The following is a 24,825-nucleotide window of genomic DNA, read 5'->3' as shown; positions in this document are numbered from 1 at the left end:
TATGATTAGACCTACTGTTTGTGAGTTACTTTATTGCTAGACTCCTTGCGTATGACCTCTCAGAGACTGGAAGACCTCAGGTTGCCGTTGCTTTTTACCTGACCACTGCCAATAATAACAATAACACAGTGCAGACTCTGCGGTAGTGTGGTAGCCAGGATGTGGTTATTGTTGTGCTGTCAGTTAGCTCGTGTACTATTGCAAAGTGAATAATGAACCAATTTCTGGTCTTTTTCGGGCACTACCTATATCCAAGAGAAGGCATTTCACGATATATTTAAGCGTATGATGTACGTGTGAAAGTTTTACTTTCATATACCCATGCACAAAGTACATTTGTAGTGGGTGTACTATATCAGAAAACACTGGACTCGCATTCGGGAGGACGCCGGTTCAATCCCGTCTCCGGCCATCCTGATTTAGGTTTTCCGTGATTTCCCTAAATCGTTTCAGGCAAATGCCGGGATGGTTCCTTTAAAAGGGCACGGCCGATTTCCTTCCCAATCCTTCCTTAACCCGAGCTTGCGCTCCGTCTCTAATGACCTCGTTGTCAACGGGACGTTAAACACTAATCACCACCACCTATATCAGAAAGATGTTCAATGATTTGTTTCACAAACTGTAACCCCAAACACCATTGCGTCATACATTAATTCTAGTAGGCCTTTTTGAAAAATATGTAATTATTGCTAATTTATCTACTCATTATTAGTTTTACAAAACAGTGATATACTAACAACCTTTTAAAAATAATTTAGTTAGTTTCGTGACCACAACACTAGTCAGCCATTTAGTTTTTACCCCTCAGAAAATTACACCCACTGCTATAAACTGATGTTTAAAATGAGGTGGACTGAGAAGATAAGGAATGAGGGAGTTCCTTGCAGAATCGACGAAGAAAAGGAACATACAGAAAACACTGAGAAGAAGAAGGAGCAGGATGATTGGAGATACGTTAAGACATCAGCGAATAATTTTTTTGGTGTCAAGAATGTGCAGAGAGTAAAACTGTAAGGGAAGACAGATATTAGAATATGCCCAAAAAATAATTGATGACGTTGGTTACAAGTGCTATTCTGACTTGAAGAGGTTAGCACAAAACAGTCAAGATTCGTGGCGGGCTGCAACAAACCAATCAGAAGACTGTTAGACTGTTGACTTCACCGCCCCCCCCCCTCCCAATAAAAAGAAAATGAGACAATAATGAAAAATAAGCTTAGTAATAAGTCACTTTCGGTCAGAAACCGGAGATTCTCAAACATAATTTGTTCAAATGGCTCTGAGCATTATGGGACTCAACTACTGAGGTCATAAGTCCCCTAGAACTTAGAACTACTTAAACCTAACTAACCTAAGGACATCACACACATCCATGCCCGAGGCAGGATTCGAACCTGCGACCGTAGCGGTCACGCGGTTCCAAACTGAAGCGCTTAGAACCGCACGGCCACACCGGCCGGCAAACATAATTTGTCATGCATCTGATTAATAATGTCGCATTGTATCTGAGGATAGTCCATTTCTGACCGAAACTGACTTTTTTAGTAAAATAACAATACGACTGTGTGCAAAACATGATTTTCCGTAAAGTTCTCGAAGCTGTGAATCATCGCCTCATCAGAATAACATTTCTTTATCTTGTATTGTAAGCATACATACATACAAACATACATACCTGACGCAATGTCTCTGATGGGTGCACTAATTTGGCGACGATATTTCATTTGTGACCAGAAAACGCAGTAGAAATTAATTTATTTGAAAAAAGTAAAACTTAAGTATTTGGTCCAGTCCTGTCGGATTGAGCACATAACCACAAACATAACCATCGCTCTGCCCCTCTCGCTTTGCCGTACAGCACAAACCAGCGATGTCCTCATTGCGAGGCACAAACTTCGGCTATCCGACTCATACAAAGGGTTTTGTTTTAATTACGCGTGGTGTGTCTTCATAAGACAGGGTCGCGGAACGCTACTGACCGCTTGTTGTATCAGCCAGTGCCGGCTTCTGATAATCCGATTAGTGTGATGAAAGTGAATTACAGTTCCCATTATCGTCGTGGATCAAGTACACAACTTACTTTACAATATACACAATATAAATTTAATTCTAGAGCCCTCAAATTTGATTTTGCATTTTACCTCTCATACGATTAAGGATTTGTGTAATTTACGATAAAAATTAATAATCACGAATAAGAGATGTCCTAAATAACGACAACACCTGAACCACCTGAGAAGTGAGATGCGGGGCTGTACATTACACCGGCAGCTCATCGCCTTTTTTTATCCTTTTTCTACACTACACATTTTCACAAATCTCTTGATACCTCAAATGACTAACCCGAGAGAGCCAAAGTGTACATGTACTACCATGTCCTTTACCTATTTACGATTATGCAAGAAATCAGAATAAATGATTATAATGAAATCACGCATGGTAATCTCCTCACCATAATCATAATCATCAACGATTAGTCTTATTAAGTCTATTTTGTCTTCAAGGATCTCAGAACTAGACTCCATCTACTGCTTTCCCATATGCCTTTGTAATTATACATGTTTCATTTGGACACCTATTAATGGCCATTCCTTCAACGTAATGTGATCATTTTATCGGCTGTCCTTTCATTACATGTAATATGAGTCTTATTGCTCCATTTCAGATGTAATCAACTCATGCTTATACTAAAATCTAGAGTGGAAAATCCTTTTCTGCTGCCTGGACTTCTTATTTCTGTTTTTCTGTCAAGGTCCAACATTCTGCTTCATGAAGGATTATAGGGATTTTTTGTGGTTCTATACGATTTTATCACTGACTCAACATAGACGTTGCCATCTAAGCTTCTTTTAATTGCACAGTATAAACTAGAGAATTATTTAATTTGGAAGTGAATGTCTTTGGAATGCTATAACAGAGATCTTTATAATTATTGATGTCTTCCACGTGTTTGTCTCCTATTTAGATTGTTACTCTCGTCAACTGTTTTTCAGTGCGCGTTATTTTTTAGTTTTACGTGTAAATACTTCAAAAATGTATCTTTTGTTATTAACTATAGTTCGTGGGCTGACTTCTTTAAATCGTCTTCTAATTCTATAGTAATTACTTGTCATTTTCCCATGGTAACACCAAATTAATTACTTTGCACTCAGCTAAACATAAAAATATCAATACGCCCAAACTGTAAGACAGTCATCAAAAAGGTAATGTTTATAGAGTGAACAGAATACTCAATCTAAAAATTTATAAAAGGTGCAGCCTTAAAGCAGCCTTAAAGAAGAATTATCCGAATATTTCATTTATTCATTTACACATCACATACCGTAAATCCCACCACAAAGCAGAGCCTTGATGGATGTGCAATGAGTCTTGTCATGCATTAATGTAGAGGAGTAGGATGATCTCCTTCGATAGACCTCTGACATTCTGATATGAGTGCAAGAAAAGAAATGATCTGTTCAGTGGATTTCTTGAAAACTGTTTAGTGTTTACTCTTGCATACTTATACAATAAACCTACATTCAGATAGTCTTTATTTTCTGTCATACTTTTATTCCAGAAAAAGTCTCATTTTATGTGAAGAAACCTCTGTAACCAATAGACGGGACATTACCTCAGAATGGATAAATACAGATTCTGTGTGGTTTTCAAGGGAATCTTATACCATTTATCCTGCAAAATAGTGACAAGTTCAGTTAACCATGATGGAGGTAGATAGCGATCACGCATCATTCTTTCAGTAGTACAAAGGCTCAATAATACTGAAATATGGAGACTGTAGTGCCTAAAGGAGATGCAACATTTCATTATAGTGTTCACAAAACTAGTCCCTCAAGATGCGAGCTGTGTGAACAGGGGCCCTTGATTTGTTCGGTTCCTCGGAGATATCCACTAGAGAGAATGTAGTCACAATATAACAAGTTTATTTCTTGAACACGTCAGTAAAGTCTGCAATGCATTACGGAAGTAAGGGTCCTTCTGGTCCGAAATTAAACAAAGTTCTTCTGCAAGTGAAAAGTAAACTATAGTTCTCCAATGAAAAACAAAATTAAAGTAACTAAATAAAAAATAATTAAATCCCTCAACAAGTGAAAATAATTAGCTAATCCTTTAAAGATGAGCAAGGTCGTAAAGTATGAATGAAGTTTCAGCTCAACATCAAACAAATTCCTTAATTCTTGGGTTTGAAAACAAAGTCCCCACTCCAGCTTAAGTCGCGGAAGCAAACACTTCCGATATATTTTACAGTTGTTCATATAAGAAGTTGCGAAGATCAACAGTACAGAAAATTTCTAAATCGGACAAGGATAGAAGCACTATGAAAGGCTTTGGGACTGTCTTATCGGTGAAGTAAAAAGCAGCAGAAATTATACGAAGCCGCAGCTAGCACGTGCTGTTGCTGCTAGACTAAACACCGTAACCAACAACCATCAAAAAGAAATGCGAAGTACATCTATTTAAAAAAGCTATTAAAATGCACTTAACTCCTTTTTAAGTGACAGTCTCTACTCTTTACGATCTGCTCATGTAAGCATGAAAAATATGTGGAATGATTTCAAAGAGACAGTATCGACGGCAGTTGAGAGATGTATACCACATAAATTAATAAGTAATGGTATTTATCCCCCATGGTACACAAAACAGGTCACATCGCTGTTGCTGTAACGAAATAAGCATGCCAAATTTAAAAGAACGCAAAATCCCCAAGATTGCCAAAGTTTTGCAGAAGTTCAAAATGTAGCGCGTACTTGAATGCGAGATGCTTTTAATGATTTCCACAGCTAAACTCTGTCTCGGAATCTGGCAGAAAACCCAAAGAGATTCTGGTCATACATAAAGCACATCAGTAGCAAGACGCAATCAATACCTCACTGGGTGATAACAACGGTGAAGTCACTGATGACAGTGCCACAGAAGCTGAATTACTAAACACGGTTTTCCGAGACTCCTTCACCAAAGAAGACGAAGTAAAAATTCCTGAATTTTCATCAAGAACAACTGCCAAGATGAGAAACATACGAGGGTCGGTCAAAAAGTAATGCCTCCCATTTTTTTTCTACTTAAAGAAATTAAGTTAAGTGAAAAATTTGAATTTGGCGCCATTCCTCAAACCTTCTTCTGCAATCCACTGCAGTAGTAACTTTCTGTGTCAACAGGTGGCAGCACAGCAGAAGTTTGTAAGATGGCCGACATCGATGTTCGTTTGAGACAGCGTTGTGTGATTGAATTCTTGAATGCAGAAGGTGAAACGCCCATACGCATTCATGAAAGACTGAAGAAGGTGTATGGTGTTGTGACAGTGGATGTCAGCACTGTTAGACGATGGGTTCGTCGTTGTAAGGAAGCTGAAGGGCAAACATCGTTGACTGACGAAAAGCGGAGCGGCAGGCCGGTGAGTGCAGTGACTCCACACAACATTCAGCAAGTTGATGACATCATTCGTGGTGACCATCGGGTGACTGCAGATGAAGTGTGTCGCATTATTTCTCTTACGATCACGATTATTAAACAATTGGGGTACTCAAAAGTTTGTGCACGGTGGGTTCCAAGAATGTTAACCGATCAGAATAAAGAGGCAAGGAAAACAATAGCCTCCCAACACTTGCAGCGCTTCCGTTTGGAGGGAGATGAGTTTCTGAAAAAAATTGTGACCGGGGACGAAACATGGGTGCATTTTTTTGAACCCGAATCAAAGAGGCAGTCAATGGAGTGGCGTCACACAAGCTCGCCGAGGAAGAAAAAATTCAAAACTGTGCGATCGGCAGGGAAAGTTATGGCAACAGTTTTCTGGGATACAGAGGGTGTGATTCTGGTTGATTTTTTGGAGCAGGGATGCACAATAAATTCTGTTCAATACGTCACAACCCTCAACAAACTTAAAGCACGTCTTCAGCGAGTTCGCCCAACAAAATCAATGGCAGATGTTCTTCTTTTGCATGACAATGCAAGACCACACACCAGTCGTCACACCTCTGACGAGATTGTCAAAATTGGATGGGAAGTTTTGCCTCATCCCCCATACAGCCCTGACCTGGCACCATCAGACTTCCATCTGTTCGGGCCACTAAAAGAAGCTCATCGTGGGATTCATTTTGAAGATGAGGAGGCCGTCAAAACATCCGTGCGTCAATGGCTTAGGAAGCAGAGCTGTGATTTTTACCGTGCTGGGATACATGCCCTTGTTCAAAGATGGACCAAAACTGTAGAGATGGGCGGAGATTACATTGAAAAATGACAAAATGATCCTCAATGTTGTGGTTTTCAACCTATGTAATTGCATTTAAATTTCCTGACAATTAAACGTAGAAAAAAAATAGGAGGCATTACTTTTTGACTGACCCTCGTAGAAGTAGATATCCTCGGTGTAGCAAAGCAGCTTAAATCACGTAATAAAGGCAAGGCCTCCGGTCCAGATTGTACACCAGTCATGTTCCTTTCAGATTATGCTGATACAATAGCTCCATATTTAGCAATTACATACAACCGTCGCTCATAGAAAGTTCCGTACCTTAAGACTGGAAAATTGCTCAAGTCACACCAATACCCAAAAAGGGAAATAGGAGTAATCCACTGAATTACAGGCCCATATCACTAACGTCGATTTGCAATAGGGTTTTGGAACATATACTGTACTCGAACATTATGAAGTACCTCGAAGAAAACGATTTACTGACACATAGCATGGATTCAGAAAATATCGTTCTTGCGGAACACAACTAGCGCTTTACACACATGAAGTAATGAGTGCTATCAACAGGGGATGTCAATTTGATTCCATATTTTTAGATTTCCAGAAGGTTTTCGACGCCGTTCCTCACAAGCGTCTTCTAACCAAACTGCGTGCCTATGGAATATCGCCTCAGTTGTGCGAGTGGATTCGTAGGAAGGTCACACTTAAAGAGTCCAGACGGAGCAGGCGGTGTGCTGTCCTGGAAGATGGTGGTGGAGTCCATAGGAAGGAGTGGGTGAAATCTTGTCGGTTGCTCGCTGCGATGGAACGCGCGCCTGGCTAAATATCTGCCTCGCGGTAGGATACATGAGGGCATGTTTTCGTCAGATAGCGCCGCGGATGCAGGAAGAGATGCGGTACGTCAACGACTTCTACGCCGCAGTGCACGCTGCCTGGTAGCCTGGTCTGAACGTTATTGCCACCACCTGCTGGTCTGGCCGCGGAGTTCTGGAACTCAGATTTCCTGCAGCCTCTGTTCGATATGAGCGAAGCTCGCGGCAACCGAAACTACAAGTACTCACACACTATGCGTCGTGCCGTCGGCGCCTGATGTCTAGGACGCCACGGCAGCCCTGTCGCCTTGGACGTTGAGGCGTTACCATTGAGAAACAAGCAATGTACCTTGTGATTGACCTGATCAGCCAAAATGGCCACATAATCCTTGGCAGTAAGGCAGCCTTGCAGAGTAGCCATGGGGCCCATGGAATACCATACTATGGTTGCCCTTAACGTCATTGAATCCCCACTATGTTTCGCGCTTGGGACGTAAACTCGTCCAAAAGTTGTAAACAGTGTGAAACAAGTCTCGTCTGATAGAGATCTTCCATTGCTCCATATTCCAGGTTTTATGGCTTTGGCACCACGTTTTCCAGTTGAGGCATTTACAAAACTGATGAGTGGTTTCTGAATTCCACCTCTCCATGTAATTCCCTGTTTATGAAGCTTCCTTCATGTTGTTTTGGTGCTGACACGATTTGCGAATGTGACACTCAGCTCTGCAGTGACTTCTGCCGCTGTCGTTCTCTTACTTTTCCTCACAATACTCTTTAATGACCCTCCGTCACGATCACTCAACACACACTTTCGTTCGCGTTGTGACATAGTGTAAGATTTTTTTTCTTTTTTTTTTTTTTTGAGAAATCGGTCTTCAGATTTCTTTGATGCGTCCCACCACGAATTCCTCGTCCATTCCCTGTATGCGGTATAAATCTTCAATACAGTGCCTCTTGAAACACCAAACACTTCAGCTACATTGGGTTGCAGAAGCCACTACCGTACGAACACCAACAATTTGCCCATATTCCAATACACTTAGCTGCGACATAATGCACTCACAGCTATACATAACACCGTTCTGGCCACAACTGAGACATACAACGTACTAAGGGCATTGCATAGGTGCCATTCATGGTTAAGTATAACAGCGCAACCTTCAGGCTCAGCTAGCATCTGCATATATGTTGAAGCACGCATTTCGCGTGGTCTTTCCGTATTTTTCTCCACACCTGTATTTTTTTAAATAAATTCTTTCCCTCAGATACAATAGGGAGGGGGGGGGGGGTAGCGTGAATAAGCATATGCTCAATCTTATTCCCTCGAAAAACTATACTGAGTATGGGTAGAATATTCAAGTTTTCCGCCCCTTCTGGGATTCAGAGACGTGTGTACGGAACGTACAGAATAAATTTTCTTGCTTTCTGGAAGGTTTGAGCCGTGTATTTGAGCAGTAGAAGATGGACGACAAATAGAAGACTTTCACATGTGGTGTAGAGAAGGACGCCGACGATTACACGGGTAGATCGCATAACTAATGAGGAGATACAAAACAGAATTGGGGAGACAAGATATTTGTGGCACAACTTTCGTAAAATTAGGGATCAATTGATGGGATATATCTTGAGACATTTTAATTTATTACTGGAGGGAAGTGTAGGAGATAAAAATCATAAAGGAAGGCCAGGACAAAGGTACAGTAAGCAGATTCACAAAGATGTTACTGCTGCTACAATGGAAGGTTAGTAAGATTTAAGTGTGTTTGAACGTGGTGTTTGAACGGTACACCAGCGATGGGACACAGTATCTCCGTCGTAGCGATGAAGTGGGGATTTTCTCGTACGACTTTTCATGAGTGTGCCGTGAATATCAGGAAAACGGTAAAACATCACATATCCGACATCGCTGCGGCCGGAAAAAGATCCTGCAAGAACGGGACCAACGACAACTGGAGAGAATCGCTCAACCTGACAGAATTGCAACACTTCCACTAATTGCTGCAGATTTCAGTGCTGGGATGTCAACAAGTGTCAGCGTGCGAACCATTCCCTTGATAACCGCGAGACACAAAACTTTACGCCTCGCCTGGTCCCGTCAACACCGCCATTGGAATGTTGATGACTGGAAACACGTTGCCTAGTCAGACGAGGCTCGGTTCAAATTGTATCGAGCGGATGGACGTGTACGGGCATGGAGACAACTTCACGAATACATGGACCCTCCATGGCAGCAGGGGACTGTTCGAGCTGCTGGAGGCTCTGTAACGGAGTGCAGCGTGTGCAGCTGGAGTGATATGGAACCCCTGATACGTCTAGATACGACTCTGGCAGGTGACACGTACGTAAGAATCCTGTCTCATCACCTGCATCAATTCATGTCCATGTGCATTCCGACGGAGTTGGGCAATTCCAGCAGGACAATGCGACACCCCACAGGTCCAGCATTGCTACAGAGTGATTCCAGGAACACTCTTCTGAGTTTAAACACTTCCGCTGGCCACCAAACTCCCCATGCATGAACATTATTGTGCATATCTGGGATGCCTTGCAACATGCTGTTCAGAAGAGATCTCCACCCCCTCATATTCTTACGGATTTATGGACAGCCCTGCGCTGGCCTCTGTGGCCGATCGGTTCTAGACGCTTCAGTCCGGAACCGCGCTGCTGCTACGCTCGCAGGTTGAATAGTGCCTCGGGCATGGATGTGTGTGATGTCCTTAGGTTAGGTAGCTTTAAGTAGTTCTAAGTCTAGGGGACTGGTGACCTCAGATGTTAAGTCCTATAGTGCTTAGAGCCATTTGAACCATTTCTTGACAGCCCTGCAGAATTCATGGTGTCAGGTCCATCCGGTACTACTTCAGACATTAGTGGAGTCCATGCCACGTCGTGTTTGGGCACTTGTGCGTGCTCGAGGGGCCCTAAACGATATTGGGCAGGTGTAGCAGTTTCTTTGGTTCTTCAGTGTATAATGAAGCTGCCTACTAGGTGTCGTCAGAAATTTGTTAATTTAACAGCTAATCAGTTTTAGAGAATAAAGAATACAGAAAAAACAATATGTTTGATTCGTAAATTTTGCCCTTTGCGGTTTCGTAATGGCTAAGCAACGCAAATTAAATTACCGATGGTCGCACGAATGCTTGTGAGTTGAGTGTCTGTTGTCGGCACGCAGACGCATCTTCCCGGAGCTGAAGGTGTGCGTGTCGGGCCTGGAGGCCGGCGAGCAGTACGTTGTGGCGCTGGGGGTGCGGCTTAGCTGCGGGCAGCGTTTCCGGTTCCACAAGGGCCGCTGGGCGCCATGGGGGCGCGCCGACCCGCCGCGGCGCGCGCCCGCTCGCAACCTCTTCCTGCACGCCGACGCTCCCGCCGACGGCCGGCATTGGAGCCGCGGTGCCGTCTCCCTGTACGCCGCCAAGCTCACCAACGACCCCGCCTCGAGTGCGCCGCTCGGCTCTCAGGTGAGATCTCACACACGGTTACACGTACAAAATGAGTCTCCCCGGAGTCGGAGCTTCGTTGTGAATGGACAACACACAGCACAGGAGGTGCAGTTCGACAGCTGAATTTAAAATTTAAAACAATCTTGATCGCAATTTTTTACTGGAGTGAGTGACGGGTTTCGACTCTTTTATAGTGTTCCGTCGACCCTCGACGCTCGTGTAGCGTCGAGGGTCGACGGAACTCTTCTGGCAGTGTCCATCCACCGCTCTGGAGTCTGAAGATGACACTATGAAAGAGTCGAAACTGGTCACTCACTCTATTAAAAAACTTGCGATCGAGACTGTTTTAAATTTTAATTTCAACACATTTTACGATCGCTGACTATGTTTTCAAAAATTTCAAAAATTTTGTCGACAGCTGAAGCCTATGCGCATACGCCTTAATGCGCAACTTGCAAACAACAGGTAGCGACACTGCATATGATTACCGAGCGAGGTGGCGCAGTGGTTAGACACCGGACTCGCATTCCGGAGGACGACGGTTCAATCCCGCGTCCGGCCGTCCTGATTTAGGTTTTCCGTGATTTCCCTAAATCGCTCCAGGCAAATGCCGGGATGGTTCCTTTCAAAGTGCACGGCCGACTTCCTTCCCCGTCCTTCCCTAATCCGATGAGACCGATGACCTCGCTGTCTGGTCTCCTTCCCCAAACAACCCCAACTGCATATGATCGTATTAACAGGTTATGTTCGTGCAACCAATAACACGACAAATATAAAATTTCAAAATCAATATTTTCTCACTTGTCAGAAGAGAGTACATGTTCTGGGTTTCCTGCAGACACAGCTTTGCAGTAGTGCAGGTAACTGGTGCATCACGATGTGGGACTGAAATCGAGCGGAAGCTGGAAACGAACTCCAAAGTCTGTACTGTGGAGGCGTGTAAACCGGAGTCCTATTTACGTCTGTGATGTCACAACAGAGTGAGCCACAGTACAAAACTTCGCACTGTGTTTAAATAGCTTCTTCCTGTTGCACTAAAACTCCGGTACACCCGCTGTCCAGCACCAGAAATTTAATTATGCGAACAGTTATTTTAATATATGGCACTGTTGTACGTCACCTCTAACTCTTCAAGTTAGATTCAGGGTTGTTGAGAGTCCTAACCGTTTCTAAATAAATGTTGTGGAGTAATTAAACCCATTAATTACTACAACGAAGAATGCATTTTACAATCCCACACGCATTTAATCTTGAAGGTATGGACACGTAGGCTCTTATAAATATACAAACGCACTGTACTTTGCAGTACCTAACGCAGATTTAAATGCTTTGTGTCAATATCTCAATCATCACAAATCCTGCTCGAGACTAGTAAACAATTAACAAATGAGTTCAGCTCAGAACAATATTAAGAGTCAATATATTTATACGCGAACATTTACTTAGGACCATAAACTTTAAAAGCTATTCCTAACGTAATATATGAGATTTCTCTCTTTTGTTTAATGTGATAAATTCCATCGCGGCAAATTTTGTGCCCTCAGTCTGAGATAATATTCAACTGCCCCTGGATATTAGTGATTTAGTCTGGTGCGGAATATTTCTCTCTTAATATTGGTATAGGAAAAACTGTACTCTCATTCTTAATAGTACGTTCTTGTTACAATCATATGGAAATATTTTCTTTTATTTTGGAAATGTCTTTTCTTAATTTAGAATATCTGCGAGTTCTTTTGGCTGGGCTTAGTGTATCACAACGTTAATGCTATCTCTCATTATCTGCGATCACACATAACAAATATGGAAAAGAATTATATAATCCGTCTATCTTAATAACAAAACATATGACCAACTGAGTTTTCAACAACCAAAGATATGAATACTGTTTATTTTATTTTTAACAATTCCAGTTACTTGCTTTCCTAACAGGTTTTGTCACTTTTACTGAACTTAATTCATCAGAATTGATGAATTTAGCTTTTCTAGGCAAGAGTGAGACTTGTAAACGTCTTTTCTTTTAGAAAAATTATGTTTACGTAGAACGTATTTCAGAACATTTCGTTCAGAGACTAGAAATATGTCTGTCTACTGAAATTAACAATCAACATAAACTTTTTATTTTGGTTTACACTTTCATTAACGCACATAGCTTGTTTTTGATTTTCAACTTTACATATTTCACAACAATCAAACGTAGCTCGTATGTAGGTACCAGCAACAACACTAATAATTGCACCCGTGAACGGTAAGAATACACACAGATAATTAAGTAGGGAAAAATCCTAAGTGCTACCGCCTCTTTGGTCCCTGAAAGTTATACAATTCAGCAAAGTCTATCCTCTTCAGGCATTGGCGATTCGCGATTCCTTAGAGTTTTTGTTAAATCAAAATTGGCCATTCGTCTTCAGTAACCAATCAAGTCTCAGTTTCACTATATGCTGTTCGTTCAATCGTTTGTCTTTACTGGATTTTACATTCTACAACTATCAAGAGCACGATCAGCTCAAATGATTGTGGGCAAAGTCAATATTAACACGCCGAGTAATTACTATTGTAATCTGTTAATATCTGTATATTCAAAAATACACACTTGGGTTAATATCTCACTCGAGGCACCATAGAACTACTCTACTCTCCACAAAATACGAGCAGCAACGCAAATACTTCTGGGAACGGTGTCAGCCAACTGACAGTACACTACAGACAAAATGCGGATAACTTCCAACATATTCAATTATACCAATAACTACCACCTAAAGACTTGACTACTACAGTTCCTTCCACGCTACACGTAAGTCACGAATCATTACTTCCGTCCACAAAATCCTAATAACCAACAAAGATCGCCCTTGCCGGTACTAAACAATTCGTCGGAGCGAACATTACCAGTGGAACCTACCCGAACATAGTCGGTCGCAGATCGGCCTTGGGAGCAAAAGCTCGCAGCTCCACCAATTAACGGTAGTCTCTTCACAACATTTGACTTACCATACTCGTAAGTCTGCTTATCAGAAAGACCCCATCAAACCACAAATCAAACCTCAACCAAGACGGACTATGACCGTTGTCTTTTGACGAACTGACTCCTACGAAGCTTGTGGACAGCCTTTCTCAAGCATAAGTCATTTGGAAACATTAGTCCGAACAAATAAGCAACGCTGCCTCGATATTTGACAATAATTTCATTATATTCGTCAATCCTCGGCAAGCTCAAGCGGTGGCCGGCTTCTCTGCAGTGCCGTTACATCTCTAGTTTGTGCAATGACAAGTGGCTGCCTCGCTGCTACGTCGTAAGTCTCCTGTTGGCTTCCAGTGTACCGTGTATCTAAAACACTGGTACAACAAAGTACGTAAAACTTATATACATATTTTTACATGCCCTTTTTACATGTTCCAATACCCATTTGCTCTCTGATGCCGAACAATAGTAAAGGAGAACTCACACCGTGGTCATGACACAGCTGGCTCCGTCACCAACGAGCAGGTATCAGTCGTCGAGGTATTGAACCTTTGTTAGAACTTCCTGACCGTTATTTAAAAAGACTTGGTGATTATGTTAAAATATAGTCTCTGTACTCTGAAGAGTATGGCGACATTCAGTATAAGCTACTTGGTGTGCCATAATAGTGTGTAACTCATGTTTTGGACTCCCCTCGTACAAAATATCAAAACTTTAAATCACAGTTACAACATTTTTAATAGCAGTGAAAGTAGTTGAAAGATTTATAAGGAAGATCGTGTGACACATGCAGTACATAGTTGATGCATAAATATTTCACTTCCTTTTATCTACTTAATGTAACCCACGTTTTTACTTATAAATCTCACAAGCATTTTCATTCTATTAGAAGTTCACAATCACACATTTTCTGAACTACCTGTTTGGGGTTAGTAATTGCATGGGGCTAGGAGCAGTTGTTTTGCACTTCTTAGTCCGATTTAAAAATGTGTCTCATAGGATTTTGCTACGCATTGGTTCCTACATTACTAATTCTCTCGTAACACTGCTTGCAATAATTTTGCGTTTGCGCTGTATCCTCAAAAACCCGTCTTTCAGGATGAACTGCTTTTGTTTTCCCACCCTTCGGGGCTTGGGATGAGTCCAACTGCTTGTTTCGAAGGGGTGTTTGCCCCCACAAACTACATCTTATTTTTTGTTTTTTTTTCTGGTACTATCCATGTGCTAAGGCTCCACAGTCCTCCTAACGCTTCGCTCCGGACCCACCAGGGGTGACTTGCGTTTATCCAGGTGCTCGGCGGCCCTCGCCGCTACTACAGTCTGTACAGCCTGCCGTGCACTCTAAGGAATTCCGTTGCACGCACTCAGTTAAAACTCAGATGTCTACAGAGTCGAAGGTCGGGTTAGTACGCAGTAAGCACCAATAAATACTAAATTAAACAGAGCACACAGTGATGATATGTTGCACTATCATTCCTTCCCTTACTCTGTTGACTCGATAACATAACTTTAGCTGTAGAAAATGAGTGTGGTCAGTGAGACAACATATTAGTGCCACCTCTCATCCCACTTCTCACAGTAAAAGGACCAAGAGTTTTGAAAATCAATATCTGGTTATCAGTTTTCTGACACAATTTAATTCTATGTATCAAATACAACTCTTTAATCTAAACAAAAATTTTTCACATAATGCCTACTGACCTTATATTTTGTTTTGTTCCAAAATTGTCCATTATCCTAGATATTTTCGTCCGAATCTAATTACGTTAAGAGTTTACGGAATGTCCTACACTTACAATGTTAAATTGAGTCAAAAGTTACGAACGTTTCCTCGTGAGTTATTGGGACTATACTCTTAAATTTTTCACAGAATGCGAACATGTGTTCTGCTTTTCCACTGAATTAATGATTTTGGAAAAATAAAGCTCAGTTTTTGAGATTTATTTTCTGAAGCTTAAAAGAGTATATTCGTTGCACGCACTCAGTTAAAACTCAGATGTCTACAGAGTCGAAGTATATTAAAATACAGTTCCTACAATACAAAATAATTTCACAAATCTTTTAATCCAGATATATTAAAAGGCTTTAAGGAGCAACACCTGAAAGTTACATCTTTCTACTATAAATATACTCTGAGAAAATGTACCTCGTGCAGTACACAAAATAAATTTAGTTACGGGAATGAGCTTCAAATATTTTACTTCAAAGCAAGCCTGCTGCATAGCTAGTATTATCACAAGTGTCTAAAAGCTTCGTTTTGTGGCCCTCCTATGCTCTCTGGCCATCTTTTAATAGGTTTTTACTGCATTATCTCCAGACATGAGCCTTTCTTTTCTAAACAAAAAATAGCTGCTGCCGTTTTTACTCCTACACAGAGCATCATCTGTTACGCTGCCCTGATTGAAAGATGAAACAGCATAATAAATGCCAAATTGAAGAATATTTATACCCACAAACACAGTTTTAGATATTCTCTTCCATACCACGTTTCTTTAGTAGCCTAATATTTGCGAAATCTGAGAATATTGGTTTTATTTCGTCCATTATTGCAGATGGCAAATGATGAGGTTGGTTGTATTGTTTCTCAGTTACCTTGCCTCTATTGTACTTGCACCAACTACTGCCTCCTATTCAACATAGCCCATGTTTGGGATTCCCATTGCTTGAAGCTGTGTGAAGAACACAGATCCTCCACTGCTCTTCTCATTAATTCTACATCTGCTGTATTCTGTTAGACCATACCACTTCTGAATGTGGTCTATAGCAACATCTGCCACTCTGTTTTTCGAATCTTAAGTTTTTCCATCCTTCAGTTTCTTGCCTTCCATGTTAGCCTTGAGCTGTCGAAGTCTTGATCCCATGCGTTTCTGAACGTGACCAATGCAGTCTGCAAATGTTGACACTGTTCCCATACGGCCTCTGTTCCTCACTGTCGGTCACCATACCCAAGATAATTTATCCATTTATCGTTATACCGTTTTACTGAGCATTCATAAATACTTTGTACTCCAGCAACTTCCAGATCACCGCTAACAACTATAACAATATGCAATGCACTTAGCCAACGTCAACGCTTGTAGCTGTTACAACACCATTCAGAGATGTGTGATCTTTCTTTAGCCAGTTCCCATCAAAAACTATGGACAAGTCCCTAATATTATTATTATTTTCAACAACAGCTTCCTCACCAGCTTCTCTCATATTTTCCCATGTTACATCTTCGAGAGCAGAGCGTATTACAATGATGTGTTTGTCGTATTTTGTGGGTGGAGCACGGATGTTCATCACACATAACACGACACCTGTAGCCATGCCCTTACCTATAGACCGTAATCCATAAACCAATCTAACGTTTATATAATACAGTTTATCTGTATGTGCAGTAACATGTGAGGAATTGAAAAATTGCAGTAGTTGCACATTAACTCTAATTCATAAGAAAGTTCTACGTGTATGTTTGGTTCCAGTGATACACCACATTTCCCACACTGTTTGCAACATACATTTTTCTCCAAAAGATCTAATAATAAAGACACATTAATCATCTCATATTTTATAGTCGCAGCATTTAGTTTCTTGTATCGTTCTTCAGTTCCAACTAGTTTTCTTTTTAAAGAACTTTCAGGTATCGTGGCAGCAGCGTGACGCAATGTATCACAGTAAGGGAAGAGGTTAGACACTACTAGAACGTCAAATAATGATGTAGAACTATGAATCAGACGATCACTTAGCACCTTTTACTTTCTTGTGTCAATGTACACTTTTTTAAATACCTTCAGACCAGGTCTTGACATCTTGAAGTGGGGAAAACTCAGTGACTTCACCAAAAATGAGTTTCACCAAAAGCACATGGATTTACTTAAAACCTAAACAATACAAATGGCACAAAATCGATTGTCAACTGTCTTGCAGTATAGCCAACAGAAAATATAACACTCTTGTATTCATTTGTATCTCTGACAAGGCTGACTATATCAGATATGTTACGTGTCTCATAAACGCTAAACATAGTGTGCTGCAGTTTATAAAAAACTATTTAAAATACTTCTATGTATGCCATAACAATATTTCATGCACAAATTTAAGCGGGAGACCTCAAATATTTCGAAAATTCATTTTCCCAAAAATCGATTTTCTTATTGAAAAACTCATTCCGTATACCCTTAATCAAATTGCTATAATAAAAAACATGTACGTACAAACAAACTGCAATAAACTTAATCGCAGCACACAAAAACAATAAGAGTTAACACCTTCCTCGCACTACATTGTTATGTCGTACACTCTTTTCCCTTCTCTTTATATTGAATATCACTATTTACCACTCTTTCACACTTACAACACACATCACAACATTTGCTCTTATGGCTCTGCTAATGTTCGTGGCATTTAGAGACGAATGTGGGGTGACTCTCAGCTCTCCATCTGTGGTGCCTCCTGTGTTGATGAGACCTGTCGGAAGATATGGGACAAGAGAGGGCTATTCTGCTTTATGCAACAGTACAATGTAGTCGTTCCTTCTTCGTCACAGACGATCTCTGTAATTTCCCATTAGCTTTGTCTCTTTCTCAGCTGTGGGCTAGGTTCGCAAACCTCAGAATTTCGCCCTATAGTGGTGCCCTAATGGCACCAATTGCCGAACCGTGTGAAAATGGTTTTCCGCAGTCTACCCCCCTTCTACTTCTTGCTGCTTTATCGTGTTATCGTCTCATTCCTACTCGCCTGAATCGTGAAATCTTTGGAAGTCTTTCTCGATTGTTTCCATGCTTCTAAAAAAAGTAACAATAAACATACTTCTTTTAGACCTTAAACTTTCATACCTTTTGAATGGAACATTTGCAGTAAAGAAGATCGCGCTGTCTGGTTTCTTACTTCCAACTTACTGTAGTCCTTAAATGTATGACATTTACGCTAGCTCTGGTTTTATAGACGTTGCAGCGTGCGTGTATGGTCTATCATTGCCTTGCTGGAAGAGAACATTAGGAGATACTACTTTTCAGCACACGCTCGTATATTAGTGCACAGGGGTGCTTAGTCCGTTTAATTTCACAAAAGCACCTACAACAGGTTTACCAGCCAGCGCTAGCTAGCATTCAAGACTGCTTAGTCTCTTTCGTTTATATACTGAAGTTAAACACTACTTCACGCAGTTTTCTAGTGCTTGTGGCCACCTTGTCTTTTTTTTTCTAGGCTCTACAGTGATATTTAAAGTATATAAAATTGCTCATAGGGATAATTTTACACTTTCGAAAACTTTGTGTACCAATACATCTAACATTCAGTCTGCTACCTCAGTTTCTTGCATTATACTGTTTTCCACCGAAACTTTGTCACACATCAGTAACCAGCACAATTCCCACGTTGATCACACCAATAGTCTTATGCCACCTCTGCCGTCATCTTTAGATTGATCAGTGTTCTCTCTAACTTACTCCTTAGGTTGCCTTATCCTCTTATGTACGCAAACTCGACTTATATCTACTCCTTGCCCAAGACCCTTATAGGTTTCGTCTCATGTCCCCATGAATTCCTATGAAATGCAGTTAATCGACGTAACTTTGTACCACTTTTTTCCATGCTTTGAGAATATTGACACAAAATATGTTACATCTCACAACAGATATTGTAACATTTTTATCTATAGTTACTGAGTGTTTAGGAAAGTGAAAATGTACACTAATTATGCCCTTTCAGAGTTAAATTACTATTTTAATACTGATACAAAGTTACACATTCAATCTGGGTAACTGTAGACCAGCCTTACAAAATGTAGCATTTTTCATACATCTAAGATGCTCTGGGTAAATTTAGATTATTGCAGAAGTAAAACAGGTGTTAATAAGAAATAAAAACCGGGAGTGTTAATTCAGTATTGCATGTTTACTTTGAAGTATCAAGACTTTTGTATAGACCTGACACTGTTCATCTTAAATCACTGACGCCAAAAGCTCTCTTCACAGACAATGCAATTAAAGCATAATCACAAGCTTGACAATAAAGTGGCAATACAACTAAACTAATAACTAGAAACCACAGAGGTAATAAAACTGTTACTTTCAGTGCAAAATAATTCAAGTAGTTGGAGCAGCAACTATCTGAAACAAAAGTAGTAAGTGGTACAAAGATACCCTGACTGGTAATAAGTTACCCTCATTGCCTGTGCATTACTTGAACCTCAACATTATCTTTCCTCTAGTACCTGCCATATAAAAATTTCCCAAAACAGAAACTGTTTATTGATTAAATAAAAAGGAAAGGACAGAAGAAAGAAAGGAGTAGAAAAAGGGAAAGATGAATTTCACGCCTTCGAAAACTTTGTGTACCAATACATCTAACATTCAGTCTCCTACCTCAGTTTCTTGCCTTATACTGTTTTCCACTGAAACTTTCTCACACATCAGTAACCAGCTCGAGTGTGCACAACCGCTCAACTGTGGATCTTCCCAAAGACCAGGGAACACCTTATGCTTTTTTCACTAAGATACCTCTTCAGCCACGAGAATCCTCCTACCTATCTTTGCACCAAATTTTTTTCTGATCTCCTACAAGAGGATGACCCGCAGTTACTTCGTTGGCTTTTTTTTTTAAAGCTAAGACTATAAAACTTAATCCTTCGCATTTTGTGACATTACAGGGTACAAAAGAATTTGTATTACGATAGGCCTATACGAGGGTTGCCCAGAAAGTAATGCACCGCATTTTTTTCTTCAACAATTCTTTATTGAACATAATGAGAATTACACACATGAAAGAATTGTGTTTTATCTACACACCTTATTTTTCCACGTAATCTCCATCCCGTTCTATGACCTCCCTCCAGTGCGAAACAAGGGCGTGTATGCTCTGTCGGTACCAATCCCTGTCCTAGTGGTGGAGCCAGGGCTGCACTGTGTCAGTCGCCGCTTCATTGTCCTCAAGATGTCTTCCACGAACGCGTCAGTCCTCGTGAATGACATCATCAGCTCGCTGCAGCATGTCAGCTGTGACAGCCGTGTATGGTCTCTCCGACCGCTGCAAATCGTGAAGCTCCGCCGAACCGCCTTCTGATGATCTCACCCTCCGCGCTCAGCGACTAACTGTACTTCTGTCGACAGCAGATGCACCATAGACTTTGCACAAGCATTTGTGAATATTCCGCAGGTTTTTTCTCTGCAGTGAGAAATGCAATGACGACACGTTGCTTGTAACGTACATCACTTACAGACGATATTTTGAAACAGTCCTGCAGCTACGCTATCTGTCGGAAGTGATGGAAACTTGGAGCGCTCACTCAGGAGAAAGATGTTCCCAAATATACGTCTACATTAAGAGACAACGATCAGTCATTGACTATATTACTGTCAACAATAAAATGAATGATATTGTTTAAGATACTAGAGTACTTAGAAGTTCATAAATCGGATTGGACTACTTTTTGATTATTTCAGAAATTGTAATGGTGGAAGATGAATGAAAACCAAACCAAAAGGTAATAACAATGAAGAGGTACAAAAAATATATCTTATGCAAGAAGAGAGCAAACAAATTTTGTATCAAAGAAAAACACGAGGCTATCTACCTAATGCAACGACAAAAGAAGATACAAACTAAGACTGGGAAAATTTAATGACATGAGTAAAGAAAAACGAAGATGTCTTGGAAAACTTAAAAAACTGTAAAGAGAAAGGCTTGATGATATGGAATGAAGCAACTGAGGAAATAATCAGAGAAAAGAAAGCAGCCTATAATAAATATCTATAGTAACCTACATTAGAGAAGTATTAAGAAGATGAAAAGGTGAGAAATCAAGCGAAAGCTTCTACTAGATATTTCTTAATCAAACTTGGAACAGATATTTAAGCAACATTGAATATTATGTTCATGGTCGACAATTAGTAGCGTACAAAGTACTAAAAGACCTTAATTCAACAAAAAAGACACAATAAGATTAAAAATAATTAATAAGAAAGAAGCATTCAAAAGTTAGTATGAAGGTTTATTGCATAGTGAGACCAAAAATGTAGAAGATAACACCAACAAGGAATTAAATACAGTAGACTCAGTAATACTGTAAGAATTAAGACAAGCATTAAAAGAGTCAAGAAAGAGAAACATGCGTGGTCTAAAGGGGATAAACACTGAGTTGCTAAAATATAGGAGAAGGTTCTTTTGTATGGGATTCTTACGCTTAATAAACGAATTTTGGAAGAAGTGTGATGTACCATCTGCATAGCTTAAAGCAGAAGTAATAGATATACTTAAGTTACAATAAAGATCAAGGCAGAGAAACTAAGATTCAGCGCTTTGAACACATAATATTCAATAACCACTGTGAAAGCTACAGAAGGGTTAGCCTACTCACCTCCATCTAAAAAGTACACTGTAGGATAATAAATATTCGGCTTAAGACTAATAACTGATGCACTGTTAGACGAAGAACATGCGTGATCTAGAAAATATCGTTTCTGCATAGATAACACCGTCACTAAAACAAAAAAAGGCCAAGATTTCGACTTGGAAACTCATTCTGCATTTATTAACTTGAAAAACCCTCTGAAACATTAAACAGGTCCAAACTATGGAAATGAATCTCAGAGGGTACCTCCGGCATTTAATACAACTACTGAAAAAAAAAAAACATATCAAGCAGCTGATATTTTAATCAATACTGGGATGACTGAAAATATTGAATTAACAACTACTCAAGTAGTAGGACAAGGGTGTAGCATTTCACTCACATTATTTAACATTCACAGTAACCCCATCATTAAAAAATTGGAAGCAGAATTCAGCCTTGAAGTAAAAATTAATCACAGTAGAGCAATAAATATTTTATTGTTAGTGGATGATCTTACAATCATACAAATAAAGAGAAGATGATATTCAAAGGTCTGTATATAGACTTGAAGAAACTACCCAAAAATATGACTTAGAACTAGAGTAATGGATAGCATTTAAGGGCAAATACCAGTCCGTTCAAATCTCTCGTTTCTACTATCTAGCATCGGATATAAGTTGTAACAAAAATCAAGAAGTAGAAGCTAAGATTCGACGCTTTGAACACATAACTTCCAATAACGGGAGAAGACAGGGTTTAACTTTATAAAGCAATGGCAACACCGGGTTCAATGTGTGGGACTGAGACTTGGAAGGCTACTCAGAAGGATAGAAGTAAGATTTAACCAGTGGAAACAAAATTTTTAAGAAAGATTGAAGGATACTCAAGATTAGACGAAGACTGGAAGTTAGGCTGACGAAAGGGCAAACCTACGTCTATAGCATTTGTAGATTTAGATAAAGCTTTTGACAGTGTTGACTGGACTACACTGATGAAATTTTGAACATTCCGGAGATAACATGCAGGGAGTGACACGTTATTTAGAGCTTGTACAGAAATCAGACTGCAGTTATAAGAATCGGAGAGCATGTAGTTGTGAATGAAGTGACATGCCTGTAGTCTCTCCCCAGTGTATTTCACTCTGTACATTGAGCAAGCAGTGAAGGAAAACGAATAAGAAATGTGGAAAGGGAATTAAATTTCAGGGAGATTTTGAGGTTTGTCGATGACACTTTAATTCGGTCAGAGACAAAAAAGGCCTTGGAAGGGCAACTGGAGGGAATGGTTAGCATCTTAAAAATAGATTATAAGATCAACGTCAACAGAAGTTAAGCAGGAGTAATGTAATGCAGACGAATAAGATCAGTTTATGGAATTACTCATAAATCAGGAAATGAGACCTAAAAGTAGTAGACGATTTTTGTTGTTTGGGCAGCAACATAAAGGCTGAAGGCCGAATCCGAGGGGATATAAAACGCAGACTGGCTATAGCACGAAAAGCATTTAAGATTAATCTGTTAACATGAAATTTAAACTTCAATATTAGTGAGTCTTTTCTGAAGATATTTGTCTGGAGTATAGCCTTGTATGGAAATGAAACGTGGACGATACGCTCCTCAGATAAGAAGAGTATAGAAACTTTCAAATGTGGAGTTATAGAAGAATGTTGACCATTAGATGAGTAGATCGAATAATAAATGAAGTGGTACTCTATTGAACTAGAGAGAAAAAAGTAAGTTATGGCACAGCTTGACTAAAACAGGGATCGGTTACGGGACACGTCCCGAGACATCAAGGAATTATCAATTTGGTAGTGGAAGGAAGTGGGGAGGGGGGAGTAAAAATTATAGAGGAAGAGTAAGGCTTGTATACTGTAAGCAGGTTCAAATTGATGTAAGTTGCGGTAGTTATGTAGAAATGAAGAGCCTTGCACAGGATAGACTAGCATGGAGAGCTACATCAAACCAGTCTTTGGACTGAATATCACAAGTGTAAGCTCAATCTGTATCTTATCCCACGGTTGTGGACTGAAATGTTTGTACGATAATTACCAAGGTCGTTTCTGATGTACATAACTGATTGGAAAATGTAACTCACAGGGTATAATTAAAATACACAATGTTTTGAAAACATCTTTACACTGAGCTCGATTTCTGTTTTTGGTTACTATTCCCATGGTCCGTTCCTGTAGTTTTAAAACAGTGTTCATGATTTGTGCATTTGTTCCCCAGAAGGGAAATGAATAACTTGGAATTGAGTGTACATATGGACTGTGTGTACCTAAAAGACATTGGTTGTTACTCTCTGATGAATGGACTGTAAGGACTTTTTTCGTGTCATTAGTCTTCTTACTCGTTTGATGCAGCTTGCCACTAATTCCTCTCCCGTGTCAACCTCTTCATATCAGAGTAGCACTTGCAGCCAACGTGCTGAGCTATTTGTTGGATGTATTCCAATCCCTATCTTCCTCTACAATTTTTACCGTCTACACCTCCCTCTACTACCATGGATGTATTCCCTGATGTCTTAACAGATGTCCTATCACGCTGTCCCTTCTTCTTGTCAGTATTTACCACATATTTCTTTTCTCTCCGATTATACGCAAAACCTCCTCATTCCTTACTTTATCAATCCATCTAATTTTCAAAATTCGTTTGTAGTACCAAATATGAGATGCTTCGCTTCTCTTCTGTTATGGTTTTCCCACAGTCCATGTTTCACTGCCATGTAATGCTGTGCTCCAGACAAACATTCACAGAAATTTCTTTCCCAGATTAAGGCTTATGTATCATACTAGTAGACGTGCCTTGGCCAGGAGCGCCGTTTTTGCCAGTAATATTCTGCTATTGATGTCCTCCTTTCTCTGTCCGTCTTTGGTTATTTTGCTGGCTAGGTAGCAGGATTCCTTAACTTTATCTATTTCGTGACTATCAATCCTGCTTAGTTTCTCGCTGATCTCATTACTGCTGCTTCTGATTACTTTCGTCTTACACGGATTTACTCTCAATCCATATTTGTACTCATTAGACTGTTCATTCTATTCAGATCATGTAATTCTTCTTCACTCTCACTGAGGGTAGCTCTGTCATCGGCGAATCGTATCATTGATA

At 40.2% G+C, this 24,825-nt stretch overlaps 1 protein-coding gene across 1 annotated transcript in view; it reads left to right on the top strand.

The window, feature by feature from the left end:
• The window catches only part of LOC124774904 (T-box transcription factor TBX5-A-like), a 177,124-nt gene that overhangs the window by 78,936 nt on the left and 73,363 nt on the right, over positions 1-24,825 (top strand). The window contains exon 3 of the mRNA XM_047249575.1: positions 10,172-10,457. Within this exon, the coding sequence (XP_047105531.1) occupies positions 10,172-10,457 (286 nt within the window). The remainder of the gene's footprint in view (positions 1-10,171; positions 10,458-24,825) is intronic.

Source organism: Schistocerca piceifrons, chromosome 1 (assembly GCF_021461385.2).
Source record: "Schistocerca piceifrons isolate TAMUIC-IGC-003096 chromosome 1, iqSchPice1.1, whole genome shotgun sequence".
Classification (NCBI taxonomy): Eukaryota; Metazoa; Arthropoda; class Insecta; order Orthoptera; family Acrididae; genus Schistocerca; species Schistocerca piceifrons.
Note: the sequence above shows the minus strand (reverse complement) of the source record. Positions and strands in the feature narration are given on the sequence as shown.